The sequence below is a fragment of the Amblyomma mixtum genome, chromosome 7 (assembly GCF_055824585.1).
Source record: "Amblyomma mixtum isolate Tamu chromosome 7, ASM5582458v1, whole genome shotgun sequence".
Classification (NCBI taxonomy): Eukaryota; Metazoa; Arthropoda; class Arachnida; order Ixodida; family Ixodidae; genus Amblyomma; species Amblyomma mixtum.
Genome location: NC_143018.1, coordinates 47,138,314 through 47,159,466, shown reverse-complemented (window position 1 = coordinate 47,159,466; position 21,153 = coordinate 47,138,314). Strand labels below are relative to the sequence as shown.

The following is a 21,153-nucleotide window of genomic DNA, read 5'->3' as shown; positions in this document are numbered from 1 at the left end:
CGCTCTCTTTTCTCTCTCCTTCGCGCCACAAGCTGCGGGGAGAGAAGGTTTTGCTCTTGCACTCGTCGTTTTGAGAGATGAAACGGCAGTTTCATTCGAACAGCCGAAGGAAGCGGTTAACCCCGCATCTCTCTCGGTGCATGCGTTTCTCGCACGTGGGCCGTCGGCTCCATGCTGGAGGCAGGCGGCGGCGGTCTGCATTTTCATCGCGCCGCCGGCAGCGGCGGTCAACATCTTTCCCGTCTTCTAGCGTTTTCCCAGCTTGCGCCCAACTTCAAAATTGTGTGGTGGTCCCTCCAGGCGTCTCCGACTATCGGCACTCCTCGCTGCGCCGCTGTCTAGCAGAAGTGCGGTAATGGCCTCCCGTCACTCGCCCGGCTTCCTCGCTGGACGGACGCCATTTTGCGCACGCTTATTCGCGCTGCCCCAGACGTTCGAGCACAAGCCCCAGCGCGCGGCAGTTCTTGCTCTCGTCACTGCGCCAACTGGGCTGTCGTGGACTTCGTAGCTACGGATTCACGGAAGTTTTCCCGCGCACCTCGGCGTGCCCACACCATTCCTTTTGGAACTGATGCCGCGGCTGCGCATCGCAAGTCCTTTGCGCTGCTCCACGGCCCTACTGATGCCGCTGTTCGAGGCGGCATTCGTGGAAGCGGAGTTCGTGGCAATAGGTGACTCCTCGCACGCACCCTGCATTCCTCAGCGCCTCCGACGACTGCAGCACGTTGGTGGTGGCAGCGTGGCCGTCTACTACGGTCTGAGGCGGGAAGGACCTTCCGAGACCCACCACTCTCTTTCTGCGAGTGCCCATGGATTAGCCTGCTCTACCAACTTCGCCACCGCGCAGCCATCCTGCCGCAGCGGTATAGTTTGTGCAGTGTTCGCGTGGTTATATTGACTCTCTCCCACTGGATTAATCGTGCCTTGATCTCGACTCCCACGCTGGACTGTGCCGCATGCGCGGTCTGCCGCACCATGGATGCAGCGCGCCATCGCACGTACCTGAGCACGTTCACCTTCCCGCCTGGCTCCAAGCAGTCTTATCCCCACACTTAGTCTCAAGAAAATAAAACTCCCAGGATCGTTACGAGGGTGTAACGCGTAGTTTGAGCGCTCGCTGTGCTGTGAGAAGGCGCAGGACAGAAGCCTGCGTTTAATTTATGGTTTCAGCTGTTGCAGCCTTGTATTTCATCCCTGGGTTTCCGTAGGCAACGTCGTCAAGGTATGTTGGTTTATTTTAATTATTTATTTAATTTATTTATTTAAGCATACTGCAGGCCCTTTTCGCATTTTTTTTTATTTTCGCTTAGTAGAACTAATATTTTTTTCTGTTTTGATAACACGTCGCTGCTACTTGCTCCGAGTCTCTAAGCGTGAGGGGGGTTTCAACTTGAAGAAAATCCGTGACCTGAAACTGCGTGTCTGCAGCGTTCGCCCATCTCGTCTTTTCTTTTGTCACCGAAGTTGCTCTTTACATACGTTTGCTTTTGCATGTGCATATCTGCTTTTGAAGCCCTTAGAATGCTCGTTTAAGGTGCATCAACTTTCAGCCTGTATTCTGTTTTACTTGCTTCATATTGCAGATTTCTCAGGGCTGGAGAAAAAAGTGGCCATCATATGCATGGCGCCGTAGTGTTATGTACACTGTGTATTAACGTTTGCGTCTGCTGTTTGTATTCATTCAGATTTGCGCCGTTGAACGTAAGTTTTTCGGCACGGACTTTCAATTCGGTCTGTATTGTTTTTCTTTGACTGAAACATGAATGCATTTTGATTGTGGTGGTGTATGGTGCGGTCGCCGGCATGGACGACAGGATGGAATTCGTGCTAAGAGCACACCTAGTAAACTGAAATTACTTCTGTATGGCGCTGCTATTTGCTCTTATATGAGCCAAATCGGGTGACTTTTTGAGTTCATATTTCCTTTGTGTGCAAAATGCTAGGACATTTCACGTAAACGGATAAGTGCAGAACGGCCGAGCCAGCACGCATTCAGACGAGTGGAAAGGTGGATTACACCACCTGTAACGTAAGTATGCACCTGAAATTTGGCACATATGTGCGCTTGGATGCCTGCAGGCTGCACGAAAAATGAGGAATAATTTTATTGAACCAGAGCCGAGAAATCGAGCATTAACCTTTTGGGGCTTTCCATGGGACGCACAACTTTTTGGACATTGCTAGTTGTGGGGACGTTTTTTAGATGTGTTCGGGAAAAATGAGCACCTCCTGGGGAGATTCCAGATGTCCCGATGGGTCATTTTTGGGAGATTTTGAGGAGGTTTTGCGTTTGTTGGGACACATCCACCCACCCACACATCCACCCATCCATCCATCCATCGGTTATCCGCAACCTCGGCCGCCGGCTTTGGCCGCGTAGCTCGCAGCTTCTAGACAATCATCCGTTAGCGTAAGCCGCTCGTTTTGGAGACCGAGGCACGCATAAATCTCCGGAGCCCTCGTGTGGTGAGTATAATGCCATGTAAAACAAATGGGCAAAAATTTAATAAGCGTTACTAAGAGCACTACCAAGACACACCACCAGGCAACCAGGCGCAGCCAGGGCTATTGCTTTCGCAACTTACCGGGCTTAACCAAGCTAAGCCTCTGCCAAATTTTTATATTTATTTAAGCAATGTGACAAACTTAACGATTTTATCAATTCGCCATTTTCTCTAAAAGGAATTTTTAATCCTGCATTTGTAACCTTACGTCACTTTCCTGCTTTTGAGCTCACGTGCCTCGCAGGTTCATTCACATGACTACTGTTACTCTCCCCAGGACCACGGGGATTGGTTTCGATATGCAGCAAATGACGTTCAGTCGTCAGCCAGCCTAAAATTGACTGTACCTGCATCGACATCCGGATGGAGACACAACATGGGGTCGCTTTGGGCAGCGCAACAGCTCTCCCATAGAGTTACGAAATTTAATGTCCATAAAGCGATACTGAAGGACTGTGCTAATATGAACACAAAATGACAAAGTCTCCGAGTCGATCCACTATACACTCTAAACACAAATACACCTATATGGGAGTAAAAATGGAGCAGACTAGCGAACTCCTTTTAAAGGGTTTTCGCTAAGGACAGCTTACTCACTTTTGAAGCGAAATGCTTCACTAGGCTAGTCAACACCGCGCTTCGCGTGAGCCGCAGGCATGGGCGTCCGGAAGGGGGGGCAAGGGGGGGCGGTTGCCCCCCCTTGGAATTACGGACATTTTTTATGCCCTAGTAGAAAACAACTACAAACCTACCGCCTCCCCCATCTCCAGACATCGGGTGAACCCCCCTGGAAAAAGTTCTGCGGACGCCCTTGGCCGCAGGCCAGGTTTGCCACTTCTGCGCTTGCGAGAAACCGAGCGACGTCACGCACGACGCAGGTCATAGACGCAGGTGGCCGCCGCCACCGCCGCGCGCACTGCGCATGTGCGCCGCCGCTTCTCCTCCTCGCCACCGTTTGACTTTTCGCCGCAGCCGTGCGCATTTGAGAGGAGGGGTAGATAGGGCGCGCTTGCCCATAAAACAGGCGCAGACACTCGCCATGGAAGGAGAAGCAACAGTCGGACAGCGCAAAAATATCGATCCAGAAGTGGTAGCTTGGCAGGTGGCTGAAAAGCAGCGAGAGCTTTTCGCTTCGAGATATCCAGGCTTAACCTTAGCGAAGCCACAGCCATTTTTTTCACTCCTGTTTAGGGTGTTGGTGCGAGCTTCTTTTCCAAAGGTAGAGTACAGTGCCAAACAAACTGCCCAGGAAGATCCCAGAGGCCAAGAGCAATGCCGCGTGCGGCTACTAGATTGTGGCTGTCATGGTGCTCGCCTCCGTCAATGTTTAATGCGAACAGGAAATTTCATAAGTATTGTGTTGAGTGCCAGCGTCGCGAACAACTCTCCAGGAAGAGATTACAAATAAACATTGCCAATTTGTGAACCTGCACCGAATAAAGACTGTGGAATCGAGAAAGCAACATAGGCAAGTGCAACATGATGCAACTCTGAGTGACGCTGGACGGGAACGTTCAGTGGCCAATAACAAACGCGCCGAGAGCACTCGTCTGGTTCTTGTCCGTTGATGTGGGCACCGCGCGGACGCAGCGATCACGAGCAGTATGTTCTGAGCACGGGACGGGTTCTTCCGTTGCGGACGACCGGCGATATGATCCAAGATATCACTTCCTACTATGCCATGACGAAGCCAACTTTGGTCAGATTAGACGCGCACAAACACCTATATCAGCATCAATTCAACGTGCGCGCGCCAATACCCTTTTCCATTTTCACGAACAGCAACGTTCAAAAAGTTAAATACAAGAAAGTATAAACTACGAACTCCCCACGAGCCAAAATTAGAGATCACTGGCGGATCATTTTGAGCTTGTGCTTAAAGTATAGAACAGCAGTAAATTGGGGTAGATTTCAGTTAGTCGTGCTATGCCCCGTTATGACGAAATCATCGGGCAGATATAAGGCGGACACACAGAGCTAGCAGAATCCATCGACAACTAGAGAGTTCTCTGGTAAAACACCGCAAACGTGAAGCGATTGAAAGTAAGAGCTAGTATAGTGGAATCTGAAGGAGCTGTGGCTGTCAAAGCTATGTTATGCTCTAAGCGCAAAATTTAAAAGTTTTTTTTTGATTAGCGCTTATATAAGCCAATTCTGTTACTGCATGAACTTAGCCTAATATAAAGCACATTAAACTGAAATTTCTGGTGATCCGTCCAGTATTAACATGGGATATGAAGGGGTGTTTGGTAATTATAAAGCGTGTAGAACAGTTTATGGATGCAGCAGTCTGGGTGCGCGCACTAAATACAGTTCCAAACATAAGTTCCAGCACTACGGGTTCGTTTTCGACTTCTTTCTGCGCTTCGTGGGCCTGTGAATGGGCGTCGCGTCCGGTGTCCCCTGCACAATCCTGATCATGTCCTCCTCGACCGAGCCGGCCGCGTGGACGTAGTCGACGAGGCCATGGCTCGTCTCCGGCAACCCGAGCAGCGCGGCGACGCCTCCGAACACCGCCGAGCCCATGATGGCGAACTCGAGGTCCTCGCGGCCGAACTCTTCGAGCAGGGACAGCACCGAGGCGGCCACGGCTCCCAGGCGGCCGCACGCGTAGGCGCCACACAGGGCGATGCTGCGGACGCTCGTGGGGAAGAGCTCGGCCATGTACAGGTATCCGGCCGGCACCATGACGCGGGCGCAGCAGTGGGCGAGCACCAGAAGGGCGTCGCCCACCACGCGGGGATTGGCGTAGATGGCGATGCCGAAGAGGGAGCAGGTGCCGCCCATCAGAGCCATGGTCGCCACCAACAGTTGCAGCCTGCGCGGCCAAGTTTCGAGGTCAGAAAGAAAGCGGAAGTGTCCGAGGGGTCCTGAAACGTTGTCGTAACTGGACCCGGCCGTAACTATAGTGAATATATGTCAGCGAATATAAAAGCGCAGAAAAAAAAGGGCAAAGAAGTTATGCTCGTGGGATTCGCCTTCCGAAAGAGCAGATATATATAGTCATGGCTGTACGGTTTAAAATAATATTTCACCCATTGCAACGTCCACAGCGCTAGACGTATTCACTAGAGATCGGTAAATGCGCTGCTGATAAAAGCTCTTGTGCGTCGATGACATCGAAGTCCCTCAGCAAGAGCTATTGGCTCACCTGCCCAAGGAGATGAGCGCCAGGTACATGGCCACGTACGAAGGCGCGGATAGGACCACGGCCACGAAGCTTATCCTGGTGTCATTCCGCATCCTGCTGCTCCAGGACAGCCCGTAGAAGCCAAGCATTAGCGAAAACGACACGAAGAACAGTCGGACTAGGTAGTTGCCCCCTTGGAAGCCGTACATGAGAGAAGACGACTGGGACATATCAGTGTTGTTCTCGATGCGGTTCAGCTGGCTCCTGACCTTCCGCATGGCCTGCTTGGCTACGGCTCGATGCATGTCGTTCATTTTGGCAGCTTTGAGCATGACTGCCTCGGCCTCGTCCACCCTGGATGCCGCCAGGAGCCACAGGGGAGACTCGAACACCACGCATGGGCCGATGAGCAGCAGTGCAGTGGGGGAGAGCACGATCCCTTGCAGCATGTGCCAGGAGAGCGGAAACAACGCCAGAACGAGCACGAAGATGTCCACGAGCAAGACGCCCAGAGAACATGAGACAGTGATGTAGAAGGCGCGGTAGTTCACAGGTGCCACTTCGTACATCAGGATGAGGCTGATCACGAATGTGGAGCTGGCGCAAGCTGAGTTCACGAAGCTCGCTACTAGGTACGCAGCGTAGGAATGCGCGACGCAGGTGCACACGGTACTTGAGAGAAGCGCCGCGACGCCTAACATAATGATGGTCTCGCGTCCGAACATGTCAGCAGCGACCCCGGCCAATGGAACGAGCAGGACGGCGCCGCTCATGAATACCGCGTTGCCCATGTTAATTAGCCACGATCTACTGCAGACCAGACTCCAGAAGCTTCTTGCAGTGTGTGCGGCACGCAAAGGGTCGTAGTCCCAGGCGTCGCATTCGTAGGTCTCGGTGTCGTTGCGCTGCTGGCCGGGTTTGGCGTAGGCGAGGCACTCGCTGGGGCGTCCTTTTTCGTCCAGTGGAACACCGACGTTCTTCCAATCGGGCACGGAGTAGCCGGCGAACTCGGCCGGCGGCCGGCACCAGTGGTCCACGGGACGTGTTATGAGAGCGAAGGCCCGGCCGTGACACTGGAGCACGACGAGCGAGATGGCGGCGAAACAGCATATGACCCTCTGGAAGTGTCCGTGGCCGTACACAGTCGTACCGAGGGGTGGTCGACCGCTGACAGCAGTAGGGGAGCCGTGCAAAGCTGCTTCGGGACTCGGCACCTCGATCTCGGGGTGCCTCCCCCAGGAAGCGAAGGGCATAGTGTTGACCAGTACGCAGGCAGCGACCGTTGATAAGGGCAGCAATTCTTGGTTGCCGCCCTTCTTGCTCAATCAAGAGAACAGAACGAAGCGTTGCCTGCGCTGGGGTTCCAATTCTCGAGCTCACGAGCACGAGCGCGAGAACGATGATGGTGATCGAAGCCCGAGAATGCTACGAAGAAGATCGTAAAGCTTCAAAATTTCGTACAGAGAAGGTTGTTCGTAGGTATACGTCAAGAAAGAAACAAAACATGTCACAGTAGCAGGGAGAGGAATTATTGCCGCGAGAGCTGTAATAAATTTATGCAAGCCATTCATCATCGTCATCATCAGCCTGACTGCGCCCACTGCAGGGCAAATGCCTCTCACATAATTCAATTAACCCTGTCCTGCGCCAGCTGCGGCCACCTTATATATCCGCGCAAACTTCTTCGGGTATACCCAATCCCCGAAAAGTAAGTTTTGCCCGCAGCAGCGTTGTCTTCTATGTTGAACTTCGTCATCTCAGTAGCTTGTATGACTCATTCCAGGGACGCTTATTACCTGTTTACGTTCCTCTGGAAAAAATACAGGTTGCAGTTGCTGGCACTGTGTTACTGTTCTGGTGGGTTTGCCTTTTTCTTTTTTTTTTAATGCGCTCAGCAAAATCACGTCATGAACGTCATGCAGACATCATAAATGCGACTGCACAGCAAACAGGTTCAGACACGCCTTGAAAGAGACAACTGGGTATCATAGTTGGAAGGACGTAATTATAGTGCAAAGTTAGACAGGTAGTCGGCAACTTTGCGTAGAGAATTTTTAGCTTCCCTCCAAGAGCGCACGCAAAAAAAAAAAAAAAATTACCAACACCCTTTAAAGCAATCAAAACCTATGAAAGTTTAAAGCCCTTGGAATAAGGGTGCAACTGTAACGATCACACCCTTACTGCACGGGTGTGACTATCATACTTTGCACCCTTTTGGGAGGGCGCCAGAGTGCGAGTTATAGACACGGAAATGCGCCCTTAAGGGTGCAATTTTTTTTTTATAGCAGAGGAACACTGAACGCATTGGAAAGCGAGTGAGCGTATTCTTCATCACCGACATTCTTTCACGCGTGAAGAGAATGAAAGATTTCCAGTTTTGACGCGCTTCGGATCCAGCCGATCAAGGTCGCTCCTGATCGGGGAGGCCAATAACCGCCATGTTGAGTATTTCTCGGGGAAGCCAATACGTCATTTACAGCCATGAATTTTGAAGTTTGAGTTGAGAAGCAGCGGTATGTTATACAAATAGAAGCTGTGAATAAAATAATCGAGTGGTTGGCTAGGCTCCAAAAACATAATTTTGGACCATCTGAATGCAACTACAGCGTATTAAACGCGCGTCGCAGACTACGTCTCTCAGATAACCCGGTGAATTGTTCGAGCTCAAATTTCGCACAGAAATAGCATTTGATCTGCAGAATTGTTTTATACCACGCTTGGGTATTTGCCTGAATCGATCAGATGTCAGGTATTCGCATCGTCTTCAGTGACGACGAAACACAAGCCGCTCTGTCAGTGATTTTGCCCGTGGCGCCATCTCGTTTCTCAGCAGTGTACATTCCGCAAAGGAGGGGGAGGGGGGGGGGGGGTTCGGATGTTCGGGAAGAGCGACCTGGGTCGCACAAGCCCTACCGGTGACTGCAGCTGCCATCGCAGGGCAGTGGCGCAGAGCTTAACCGCTGCACCGTGTGGGGATGCACTCGCCTCCCCGTGGTTCGCTTTCCCGCAGTGCACCCCAACTGTGGTTAGCTCCCCCACAACGCACTCCCCTTAGTTGTGTTACTTTAACTAACAGGGGAGGGCGCTCGCGTCGCAGCGACACCAGCGCCACGGATGGCGCGTTTGCTGCTCGCGCGCGGGGAAGTGACGGCTCTCTTCTGCTTGGGACCGGGAAAGCTCGCGGACGTTTCGCGCGCCGCTCCGCTCTTCGCCGGCGGGCGACCTCGTGTGGAAACATGTTTCCCTCAGCTCGCCCCGTCCGGCCTCGGAGTTATTCCCCTGCCCTACCGTGGGCGAACGTTCGCTCGTAACCGTGCTGGTGAGTCGGACATCCTCGATTCCTCAGTGTATTTTGTTGCTAGCTGGCGTTATTGTTGTTATAGCAATAAATGCTTTGTTTGTGTCAGCCAGTGTGTCGTTCCTTTGTTCCCGTAGAGCAAGGCCCGCCGTGGTCGGCGAGCGCTCGGTAGCGTACGCGACCACGGGGTGGGAACCGCGCTGTTTTGAACTGGGTCAGCCGCGATTAAACGGGAAGAACGTATTTATCTCCCCTATTTTAAACCCCACAACCACTACGCCAGGAATATTATAAGGACTCCCAGGGATCCATGAATTTAAAGTAGCGAATTACCAATTCCGCATATATATGGGCATTAACCCATTAAGGCAGTCCCATCATAACCTTAAGGTGGAGTGTCCTCTACAAGTTACTGTTGTGGTTGTGCACGATCTTACTGGCACACTAACACGAAAGGAGTAAAAAAGGGAGTAAACTGTCTTCCGCTAACGGGGCTTACGCAAACGCACCGGAACAACTCATGTTACAATAAAGCATATATTTATTTATAATATTAAGGCGGTGCCTTCGATAGTATAAAATATTAGCAATTGCTAATTTAGTGGATTCATATGTGAATTGCAGGGTTTAACGTCCCGAGGCGACACACAGGCTACGAGGGACGCTGTAGTGGAGGGCTCCGGATAACCATTTGAGCGCTGACATCGCACAACACATAGGTGGGTTTCTTGCATTTCGCCTCCATGAAAATACGCATGTCGTGGCCGGCATTTAAGCGGCGACATTGAGATCAGCAGCCGTGCCGCGAAGCCACTGCTGCCGGTTAACAACTGATTTCGTGACATTTCTTCTAAACATTTTTTATTTTTCGCAAGTATGCTATGGTACTGAGCTTCGTTATGACTGTTTGCAGTATGAGGAGCGGCATTAAGTTATAGACAACAGAGAAAGCGACATCGCACAATATACGCGGATGTGTAGCTGTTAAAGCTTTTAGTATATAGGTTCGTTATTTATTAGAACTGAATTTTTTATACATTCAATAACTTTAATGAATGCAAGACATTAATCTAGAGTATATCAAACTGTTTGAAGTACTGTTCTGAATGAGAATGCCATGGTATATCTGAACTTAATCTGGCCGCCAGTTTCTGTGCAACCAATAACTTGTAAAGTAACTTATAAAGAGTCGGCAAAAAAGTAACGTACAACTCGTTGTAGCTCGGCAATGGTAAGCACCAGGGAAATGAATTTGTTTAGGTAGAAGCACTCGTTCTTTACATCCTAACCCACATCTAATTTGTGTTTCCCTTATTTTTCACGTAAGCTACCATGGATGATATGTACACCCTACTATGCCAACGAGCAGTGATCGAATTCCACTACCAGTCCGTCGATAACTAAGCAGCATCAATTTGTTTTCATCTGTTTCCAGTCTAAGGGGCCAAATAACACAATCAATCGAAGTAAGGTGTTTCAATGGCTTCAGATTTTAAGGCGGAAGCCTCATCGTTGTAAGCAGGAGTTGTCGACAGAAATGTCACGCTTTTCAGTTGGTCGAAGCCATCGTGACGTCACAGTGCACGAATTTCAAATGGGGCCAATTGTACTTTGGCTAGTAACCTTGCAACCAGTTAAAGGGATCGTATAGTGATGCTCCAAGTAAGTGGGACTGAGTTTAGTTAATTGTTTAATTACCCAATTAGCCTAATTAACCCTTCTAGTCAGGCCAGATAAATAAATAAAACGGAGTAGGAAATTGGTCTAGTTGGGGAATCGAACCTCGGTCAGGTCGATGGTTCGGAATGAACAAAGGCGCGTCTAGTGAATATGGTGTCTTCGTTCACTCCCATCTTCCTCCATTTCCGTTACGGCGAGATTTAGGTGTCCACCCAGATATGCGAGACAGATACATTTCCTTTCCTCAAAAACCCATTTACCGACGAGCAAGGCGTACAACCGAACGGGCAATGGCGTTCTATGGACTCCCTGCTGTCGCGTCTCACTCTTATAGGCGAAGCCTACATCTTAACAACGCATCAGTGACAAGCAGCAGCAGTGCGCTTAAGGCTTTCGCCTCACCGCGCTTTAGGTCAACAAATTGCCCCCCTGAATTTTTTTTTTTTTTGCAGGCATGGTGTGTGCAGTATCCAGGTCTTGCCATGTTCCTGTCACAACCGATGAAAATGCATCAGTCATTCATGAACTCATTGAAAATGACAAATACATCACCATGAGAAAGATCATAGAACAAAAATGCGGTAGAGATAGTGAAGATTGCTTACGTGTGGGAATACGAAAACATTACTTTCCCTGGGTGCATTGCTTATGCGTAATGTTTGTACATGCATTCCTTGCTACGAGTTTATCTGTATGAAACCCACCATAACGCGGCGAGGAACAGCTGCATAAAAATTTTGATACGAAAGCCTGGGGGGCGTATACAATTGAAGGTACACGTGAATATGTCATTGGCTCGAATCCCTCTAACCGAATTGTCCACAGTGCTTTATGAAGTCATTCAAGAGGCACTATCGGATTTCTAACTGTTTGGACGATTATCATCGTGGCAGAAAGATTCGAGATGACGAGTTTATTGCATGTGTGAAAAAGTGGTGTAATAATGGTTTTATCAACGTGCATTCATATAATGGAAACAGAGACGGCTGCAGTGCAATGATTTATATGGATCAACTAATCAGTGGCATTTCCAAAGCACGAAAGCTTCAATGTTTTTACGTATAAAATTTCATTTCCCTAGTGCTTACCATTACCGAGCTACAATGAAGTGTGCGTTGCTTTTTGACCGACCTTAGTATATGAGAGCTTTTACTTGTGTTGGAAGTGTATAAATGTGGAGGCAAAGGACGTTCTTAATTCGGTTAATTTTCCTGGGCACATTACATGAATGTATTTCCCTATTCAGGGTTCCGATGAACACCGCAGCAAGGCATTTCACAGTCGGCACAACTTCGACCTTACTGCTGTGCCTGCTTTCCTGGGGATTATGTGACAGACGACGCACTTTTAGAGCGAAAGCTCTACTTCGCGACCAAAGCTGAAAAAGTATAAGTTCGCCGCTGAAGACTTGCACGACCTTGACATTGAATAAATAAATTAGAGAATGTTTAGAGCATTCGAATCGGAGCGAAAGCACGGATTTGTGCTACGTAGAAGACGACGGTGAGCAGGCAGTGCCGCAGGACGGACCAGATGGAAGTTGACGAAGACGACGCTCCCCAATGCACAGCGCGAATTTAACATGATGTGTGTTGGCTTCTGCGATAGCCTATCAGGAGAAGAAACCAAATCGGTAAAAAGTCCAATTCTTTGTAGATGTCCGTTACCTGCAGCAACATTCGGCTAAAATGAATTCCGGGCGAAACAACAGGTTCGACGTTGCGGTCTTGCATGCACGTTTTCCAGACCCTTGCAAAAAAGTTTTAGAGAGTCTATAGAATGTCTACAGACTGTCCATAGACAAGTCCTAGAGAACAGTCTATAGGCAATACAAATATCATAGGCAGTCTACAGACGATCTATAGATTTATGGCCGTACACTTTTAGTAGACTACTGTCTATAGACAGTCTATAGACTATGAATAGACAAAAACAATATCTAGAGGAAGTCATAAGAGTCAATAAGAAGTCTATAGACTGTCTATAGACCATTTTTATAAGGGAAGGCTATGAAGACCAATCAGAAGAATCATATCATAGGGTTTCGAGTCAGGTTGGGAAACAACAAGGTCGCGCACACTAGCAATTTAGGAGAAAATCTTTCCGTAGCGTCCTCTGCAACATATCCCAAAACAAAATCGCGTCTTTGCAGTTTCTCTCCTGATGCGCTGTACATCCTTACCGGCCTTTTAGTTCTAATATGCTTACTATCATGTTTGTGCCACGTAGCGCCTATCTAGGTGCTCTGTAAATAGTTCTTTTTTGTGCGTGTGCATACACACACACACATACATATCCTTTCTGTACAAAACCATGTAAATAAATACCATGAAATAAAGAAAGAAAGCTTCTGCGATAGTCTAGTGGTTTCGCTGAGCGGCCCTTAAAAGGGAACTGTTCGCGCAGCCGCGGGTTCGAATCCCAGTCATGGATATTGATTCAATTTCTTTTTCTCTTTTTCATGGTTTGACCTTAACTCAGCTGAAGGTCAAATTTGCGCGGTCTGCGATTGAAGCCCGAGATCCCGTAGTGAAGCTTTTACTTCAATAAATATGCATTGCCGCTACTGCGTTTCGAACCCGCGACGAACAGATCAGCTTCGTTGGCCACTGCACGAGATATGCTATCAACGCAGCCTCTCACGCCTCGTGTTGTTGTTGCAACACACTCGAGCTGTGCATTCCACATCCTCGTCTTGATCAACTTCCATCTGCGGAGCGAACAGATCAGATCAGCTTAACCTCAACCAGAGCTTAACTTGAGTCTAATATCGCCAGGCATGCCGACGACCCAGCAAAGCAAACATGAGCCTCCCAGCAAACCACAAACCTCTCAGAGACGTCTAGCTAGACGTCTCTGAGAGGTTTGTGGTTTGCTGGGCAGTCAGGCTAAACGCATGCTTTCGCACGCCTAGTCGGTTTAACTATAGGTTAAAATCCTATCATGAGGCTTCTATTGTTACCGCATTAACAATATTCGGTTCCTGCGACTGTATTCTTGCTAGGTGGATGCGGTGCTGAGTAAAACTGCCACAAACACTTCGCAGATCCAAAACTGGGAGAAACGAAAATTAATTTACAGAACTACTTTTTTTTCTCTGCGCTGTCCACCTTACACGTTTCCGGGGAGATTTTATAGTATTTATAGCTAAAACACAGCATGACACCGTTTAGCCGATTTTTCTTAAAGTCTGCCATATATTACGGGCTTCCGTATTTAATCGTTTTCGAAGCTTCTTCTTCATAAAAGCCTCGTGCTTCTGCAAGTCTCGCGATTCCAGCTCGAGAAGGAGATCCCCTGCACATCAGCCGCTTCTTCCGTTTCCATGGCTCAGCACAAAAGTGACTACCGAAGGTTCTGATATCCCGCATCTGCCGTCCTGCATGCACCAGCCATGCCTACAAAGACCTCTCGAAGGTCTTCGATTAGGCGGACGCCTACAAAAGAGCTGACGGTTCCAAGTCTGAAGCAACTACTGAGCAACTCCCAGGCTGCTACCGGCGAACCAGAACCAGACGTCGACCAGCGGGACCAGGACACCACCATCTACGGCCACGGAGACTTCCAGAGACTCATATGCTGCTTCACCATTGTAGCGCTGTTCGTTCTGCAGTGCCACAACCACTCCTTCGGCCTCGTAACACGTCCCGTGGACCACTGGTGCCGGCCGCCATCCAGGTTTGCCGATCTCTCCTCGTCCAAGTGGAAGAACGTCGGCATTCCACTCGACGAAGATGGACGCCACAGCGAGTGCCTCGCCTACGCACAACCCGGTCAGCAGCCCAATGACACCGAGACCTACGAGTGCGACGCCTGGGACTACGACCCGACCCACGCCACCCAGTCCGCGAGGAGCTTCTGGGATCTGGTCTGCCGCAGGTCCTGGCTGGTGTCCCTGGGCAACGCAGTCTACATGAGCGGCGCCCTTCTGGTCGTGCCACTCGCGGGGTACGCAGCGGACAAACTCGGCCGAAAGGCTGTCATCATTACAGGTGTTGCGCTGCTCCTAACGAGCACCACGGCAACGTGCGTCTCGCGTAACTACTCGTTCTACCTGGTGACGAAGTTTATGAACTCTGCCTGCGCCAGCTCCATCTTCGTGGTCAGCCTCATACTGATGTACGAAGTGGCGCCGCTCGCTTACCGCGTATTCTACATCAGCGTGTCGTGCGCACTGGGCTTCTTTCTCGTGGACGTCGTGCTGTTCATACTGGCGGCGTTCCCGCTCTCGTGGTCACTGCTGCAGGTGGTCGTCCTGTCTCCAACGGTACTGCTGCTGCTGAGTGCCTGTGCTGTGCAGGAGTCCCCCGTGTGGCTCTTGGTGACGTCTAGATTCGACAAGGCCCATGCAGTCATGCTCAAGGCTGCCAGCATGAACAACTTGAACCGGGTGGTGGCCAAGCAAGCCATGTTCAGGGTCAGAACGGAGCTCTCCCGAAGCGAAGCCAACAACACGTACGGCAGTCCTCTCCCTGCGCCCACCGTGGAAACCAAGAGCCGTCGTATTCTTCGGGTGCTTATCGTGGCCTTCACGATGATGATGGGCATCTACGGCCTCGCCTGGAGCAAAAGAATGCGGAAGGGCACAACGCTTGGGGCCGTGGCCATTATACTTTCTGCGCCTTCTTACCTGGCTATGTACCTCGGGCTCGTCTCATTGGGCAGGTGAGCCAACAGTGCCTCGCTTACCCGTCTGGAAAATTGAAGGATTCAATGAATGTTACCAATTTCCCGGAGACCGCGCTAACTCATTTAGTGAAAAAAAAGACCCAGTGCTTAAGTAAACGTAGCCGTGAAGCCTGGCAAAAATTATCGTAGTGCTTGGATGGTAATAAAACTGTTTCTTCTCAAGGGCATCTGAAGGTATTAATATCAAAGCATTTTATGCTGTCGGCAGGGCGGTGTTTGGCTATGTCGGTTGCTTCCCGGTGTGCAATTACCGCAAGAGAAAATTCGAATTAGCAGATACTTCCGTTACTCTACCCATTATCAGGCGAAACGCCACCCACGTACCACAGTCTTGCGAAACAGGGAGGACTTTTGTGCCATTAATTATCCTCTAAATGTTTCCCGGCCTAGCCGCATAATTCCCAAGCGCAAAAGAGGCTTTCGTGAAGCGGTCACCATTTGATGTTTTTTTCTTGAAAGCTTCATTTTAGATTATTGGTAGTGCATTTCTCACACCCTGCACATTTACCTGCAGCCTGACCGATGGCATAAATATAGTTTAATGCATGTCAACGGGCCTATCTGAAAGCCATCGATCGTGGTATTGCTAGAATGGTTGCATTAAGGAGACAAAAAACAGAGATATACTGCTTCAGCAAAAAAACATTTTGTTTCTTCAGAGCAGCTTCGTCTTGAAAACGTCTCAGGAATGCTGCGTTTAAGTTTCAGTGTCATGGCAATAGCAGTCATCACGTTACCGATGGGAATCGCGTGATTTGTAAAGCTCTCAGCTGCGCAGCGAATGGTCCATTCATCACCGAATAATCGGCTCCCGTGTCGACTAGAGCGGTGACTTTCCGGCCGTCGATAACCACTTCTAAGTCGGATGTCCTGGCTCCGGAGTTGTTTCCAGGTTAGAGCTCCCTTTATCAGGTCTGCAATGTGCGGCTATCTGTCAGGTGACGTTACCCTATTAACTGCCACCACAGTACACAAAAATACGGAGTAAGTGCGGACGGAAGTTCTGCCGCCAGTTTTGCTCTGGAGTCAAGTGGGGTAGCAATTAGCCCAGCGCTACAGCATAACGCGACCGATGGAGGTCAACAGCACATGCTCTGAGGGTCAAGGTACGGGGGCATTTGGCCCGCACTTTGCTCTCCGAGGCCATAGCCTAAAACGTGCTCTACCCTAATAGAACTCAGGTTGACAGCTTAGCATAGCGCTACAGCATATCCTGAACACCAGAGGCCAACAGACCCTGCCCCTGGAAGTTCACTACACCGTTAGGAAGTTCACTGCACCGTTAGTTCACCGTTAGCAGGTGCAAGGCGATCGACCGCAGCGTCATGGCAATATAGATAGCCAAGGACATTGGGTGGGAAACCAGCTTTGAGGGGTACTTTTCGCTCCGTTTTTTGTTGCATCCGACTTTAGTATATACCTATACATTAACTGTACGCACCGCAAAATTTGCCATGCAGGCTGCAGCTCCTCCTCATAGTCATGTCACTATTTGGCGGCACCTGCTGCCTGTGCAGCGTCGCCATCTATGCTAAGCCTCGCCTGGTGGGCGACGTCCTGCTAGTGCTCGCCCAGTGCTGCACCCGCGTACTCGTGCCATCCGTCTACTTGTACGCCGCCGAGCTCTTCCCCACGGGCGTACGCTGCGCAGTCCTATGCGGCGCCTATGCCAGCGGTCGCCTGGGTGCCGTGGCCGCCTCGGCGCTGTCCCTGCTCGAAAGGGTCGGACGTGAGGACTTCCAGTTCGCCATCATGGGCTCGGCGGTGTTCGGAAGCGTCGCCGCGTTGTTCGGGCTGCCGGAGACGAGCTTCGGCCTTCTCGACGCTCGCGCAGCCGAGACCGACAAGGACGTGCTTAAAGTGATGCAGGACACCCAGGACGCGTCGTCCAGGCCGAGACGCAAGAGCAGGAAGAGGGCGAAGCCCTAGTGCTGAAAGCCCCCGACTGTCAACGGGGCGGGCGCAGGTTAATTGCACGACACAAAAGAGCCGTAATGATCCATTATTGAATATATACTGCTGTGTCTATAGAGAAACAATATTGCTTGTTGACAGAGTTCATTTGGTTTCTTTCTGTGCGAGTGCCAGTTGAACGGCTCCGTCGAAACGTGTACGCTGCTCCCCAGACTTATAACATAAGAGTAGCGCAAAACCAGGACGACGGACAAAGGGGGAGAGAACACACACCCACAACACACGCGCTAACTTCCGACTGACGAAGAAAGCCAAAACTACCGAAGTGAACGTAATCTGAGCAAAAGTAGCGCATGCGCTGACCGAAGAGAAAAAATAAAAAAATATATGCGATAAAAATTGCAGCAATCCCTGCAGCTTCCACAATTTCGCGAGTTAGCTTATCTCTATTCTTGGCAACGACTGTGCATTTATCCAAAAAAGGCACGCACTTGCAATCTTTGCAATGCAAAGCTATAGATTGCTGGCGTCTGTTCTGAAAGTAGTAGGACTGTTTTTTTTTTTGTTTTTTTTCCTGAGCGAACGGGCGGACGAGAGGTGGTTTGTGCGTGCAGGATCGTTGAAGGGGGATATTGGGAATGCTGGGGAAAATGGGCAGTCGGCTCTCGGCCGTTGAAGAGAGGAGGCCGCTTGTACTGTGAACCCCTGTCAAAACGTCTCGTCACGCAGAATCATCGTGCGTTTACTGGATAAGTGATACACGATCAAATTTTGAGTAAATCTTGGTAAAACGGGCAAAGAGACTCACAACATGATTCAGGAGGCCTACAGTGACGCTTCCATGGGTAGATCAGGTGTTTTTTGAGTGGCACAAGCTGTTCCGAGAACGTAAGGAAAGAGTGGAGGAAGACGACCGCTCCAGACGCCCTTCAGCAAGACCAACGAAAATGTGTAGCGAGTGGAACATTTACTTAACAGTGATCGTAGAATGAGTATCAGAATGGTTGCTGATGACTTCAAACCCAAGCTTTTGAGATCGTGACAGAAAACTTATCCATGAGGATAGCGTGCGCGAAGTTGGTGCCGGGTCAGAGGAGGAAAAGGCCAACCGGTAGGATCATCTTCATCATGTGAATGAGGACCCCGATTTTTTGCCCAGCACAAGGCAGCAACGATGCATCAGCCCCCTTACAGCCTCGACTTGGCCCCGCCAGACTTTTTTCTATTCCCGAGAATAAAATCGACGCTCAAGGGGGAACATCACGGATCGGTAGAGGTGGTTCAACAGGCCGTGACAAGGGAGCTAAACAGCATTCCGCTCCAGGCGTTCCTGGATTCGTACGCAAACTGTAAAACTCATTGGCAGCAGCGTGTAGGTGCGGAAGGGTGCAATTTCGCGGCGCTTAAGCGCCCGCGCAGCGGGCTCCCGGCGAGCACGAAAAATTCGCGACGCTACCTTGAAAAATTGTAATAGTTTGTACTATTCCCTTGAATAAATTTTGTTTAAAAAAATGAGTCCTACTACTTTCAGAACAGACCATGCATGTATGTCTTCATGTTGTTATTGTGCCCCCGAAGCCTATCGTTCAGGCACCTACCAGATTGTCCAATATACTGCCTGCCACAAGAGAGCGGAATATTGTACACAATGCCCTCAGTACATTTAACAAATCTTTTCCTGTGGCGGATGGAACACTGCTGCTTGTGGGAGCGATGTGCGGAGGGCAGGGATCTTCATAACACACTGAGTTTCCCTGGAGCTGAAAACACTACGCGAACGTTTGCCCTTTTTCCTATTTTCTTGAGGTTGTGCGCGAGACAATGGACGTAAGGAATGACAGCCACCTTGCTCTTCGTTTCTTCTGCGGTGTCATCCCAGTAAAAAAAAAACCATTGGAACCAATTGGATTTCCAACTGGTTCCAAATGGTTTCAATTGGACTAGTTGAGTTTCCAACTGGTTCCAATTGAAATGGTGTTCAAATTGGATGGCCAGTTGGACCATGGTCGAATTGGACTATCCAAATGGACCATTTGGGTTTCCAATTGGTGGGCCCAATTGGTCTTACCCATTACATCCAATTGGACCGCCCAACTGCACCCAATTTTTCCAATGAATGTTTGCATTTTTGACAAACAAGGTAGAACCAATATGGTTCCTATAATAAGAGCTATCAGCAGCTTAACCTACAAAATTGTACTCATCATCTGCACCACCACTGCAGCTGAAATTAAATAACTGCGCTCAGTGGGCAAGCGTCACTGGCCCCAGCATGAGAGCCTCACAAATGGGGTATATAAGTTGGAGCAGAAGTATGTTCTTTGGATGTACATATTGAGCTAATATATGCTACTAGTGCCTGAATGTTGCTTGCGTGTGATGTATTTGTGCCTATTGACTTTGATTTCCATAAAAACATGTTAATCTCAATTCCGTAGAACAATGTTGATTGGCACTGCACGACATCTCCCTGCAGTCCTCATAAATGAGTTTTCCTTTTGCATATTATAATATGTTCAGTTGTAGAAATATTTGTCCAAGATTCTAGAGCATATTATTCACAAACATTTAGCTACCTCTCTCAATGAACATAACATATTTTGTGAATATTTTCTGGGTGAAATAACTGCCTGGCCTAATGGGTCCAACTGGCTAGTCCAGTTGGGTCCAATTGGTCGGGTGTCCGATACACCACTGGAACCAATTGGTTCCAATTGGGAAATCCAATTGGTTCCAATGGTTTTTTTTTTACCGGGATGTTTTTTCCGGAGTTTCTTTTTCAGGAGGTTTTCGGCGACTGAACCCCCGTAATCCTTAGCGTACCCTGCTTCGAGGAACCTTGCGAGTTGCGCGTTCATAAAAGCTAGATGTGCATTGTGCAGGACATGACTTTTCAAAGGCGTTTTCCATGCATAGGTTAATAATGACTCGTTTCACAAGTTTAGAATGAGCTGATGTATATGTTAGAAGCAGTTCGTAGGCACGAGGTGAATAGCACCAGCAAGCGTGGTTGTCCATGAATTTAAGCCGAATATCAAGAAATCTTATCTCTGAGTCAGTAGGCATTTCGGTAGTCAATAGTAGCGGGTGAAAACACCCTTGTACAATGGTCAAAAAGTCTGAAGTAACGGCCTCGAGGTTCGATGGTGTGCAGTTAACAAGGAAGAGACAATCATCCACAAATTTGAAGATTCTAACCACGCAAGAGTTTGCAAGTCGCTCTTGGAGGATCCTGTCAAGGTGTGCAAGGTACAGGCTACTAATTGCGGGGGCCAGGCAGGACCCAATGCATATGCCCTGTTTTTGAATGTACGGAGCGTCTTGCCAATTTATGAAAGTGGAGCGCAGATAGAACAACAGCAACTCTAAAGAACTATCCACAGAGAGCCCTGATTCATTTTTAAATGCCACCGCACCGTAATGAAGGATGGAGTCTTCTACTATGGTAAGTAGGTTATCATGAGGCAAGGAGTAATATAAGTCTTTGACGTCAATGGAGAAGCCGAGAAGGCTCTTGTCGGAAAACGATTTTACACCATTAACAACTTCTGACAGTCAAAATACTAAGTTTTTCTTGGAGAAACAGAGCGATTGACTTTTGCCAAGTGTCCTGTTCAGAAATTATTACTCTAAGGGGGGCAGCTGAAAAACACTGCTAAAAAGAGATGCTTGCTATTTTCAATGCTCTTTGCCACTTTTGCAAAATTGAGTTTGTCACATAGCTTCATGGCTTGTGCCTTAAGCTTGGGAAGGGAGACCTTCCCTGTTACAGCATGATGGGCTTTCTCATTGAGTGTATCATTTTATCATTTCTCACTGAATGTTTGCTCCGGGAGCTCTTTGGTGTGCTCTTGGCACATTAACATGATGTCTGTTTATTTCATTTCATTTAAAAAACTGCCGCTAGATTTCGTGCCATGAAAAACTAACATGTCCGT

At 49.2% G+C, this 21,153-nt stretch overlaps 2 protein-coding genes across 2 annotated transcripts; one reads left to right on the top strand and one right to left on the bottom strand.

The window, feature by feature from the left end:
* Nucleotides 1–3,274: 3,274 nt before the first annotated feature.
* On the bottom strand, nt 3,275–7,156 carry LOC149335930 (solute carrier family 22 member 6-like). The gene is made up of 2 exons (XM_089554593.1): nt 5,656–7,156; nt 3,275–5,322 (listed from the first exon to the last, which is right to left on the bottom strand). Exons 1-2 carry the CDS (start codon nt 6,885–6,887, stop codon nt 4,839–4,841), a joined length of 1,716 nt encoding a protein of 571 aa, XP_089410719.1. The 5' UTR covers nt 6,888–7,156; the 3' UTR covers nt 3,275–4,838.
* A 6,414-nt stretch (nt 7,157–13,570) lies between these two features.
* LOC149335929 (solute carrier family 22 member 6-like) lies at nt 13,571–17,476 on the top strand. Its single transcript, XM_089554592.1, has 2 exons — nt 13,571–15,277; nt 16,762–17,476. Exons 1-2 carry the CDS (start codon nt 14,007–14,009, stop codon nt 17,228–17,230), a joined length of 1,740 nt encoding a protein of 579 aa, XP_089410718.1. The 5' UTR covers nt 13,571–14,006; the 3' UTR covers nt 17,231–17,476.
* The last annotated feature ends 3,677 nt before the right edge of the window (nt 17,477–21,153 follow it).

What these genes read in the sequence shown, in the direction of transcription:
- LOC149335930 (XM_089554593.1), bottom strand. Translation starts at nt 6,887, where the DNA reads ATGCCCTTCGCTTCCTGGGGGAGGCACCCCGAGATCGAGGTGCCGAGT. An exon ending in GCGCTCATCTCCTTGGGCAG is followed by an intron (nt 5,323 to 5,655) that starts GTGAGCCAATAG and finishes TTGGCCGCGCAG; the next exon opens with GCTGCAACTGTTGGTGGCGA.
- LOC149335929 (XM_089554592.1), top strand. Translation starts at nt 14,007, where the DNA reads ATGCCTACAAAGACCTCTCGAAGGTCTTCGATTAGGCGGACGCCTACA. An exon ending in GGGCTCGTCTCATTGGGCAG is followed by an intron (nt 15,278 to 16,761) that starts GTGAGCCAACAG and finishes TTTGCCATGCAG; the next exon opens with GCTGCAGCTCCTCCTCATAG.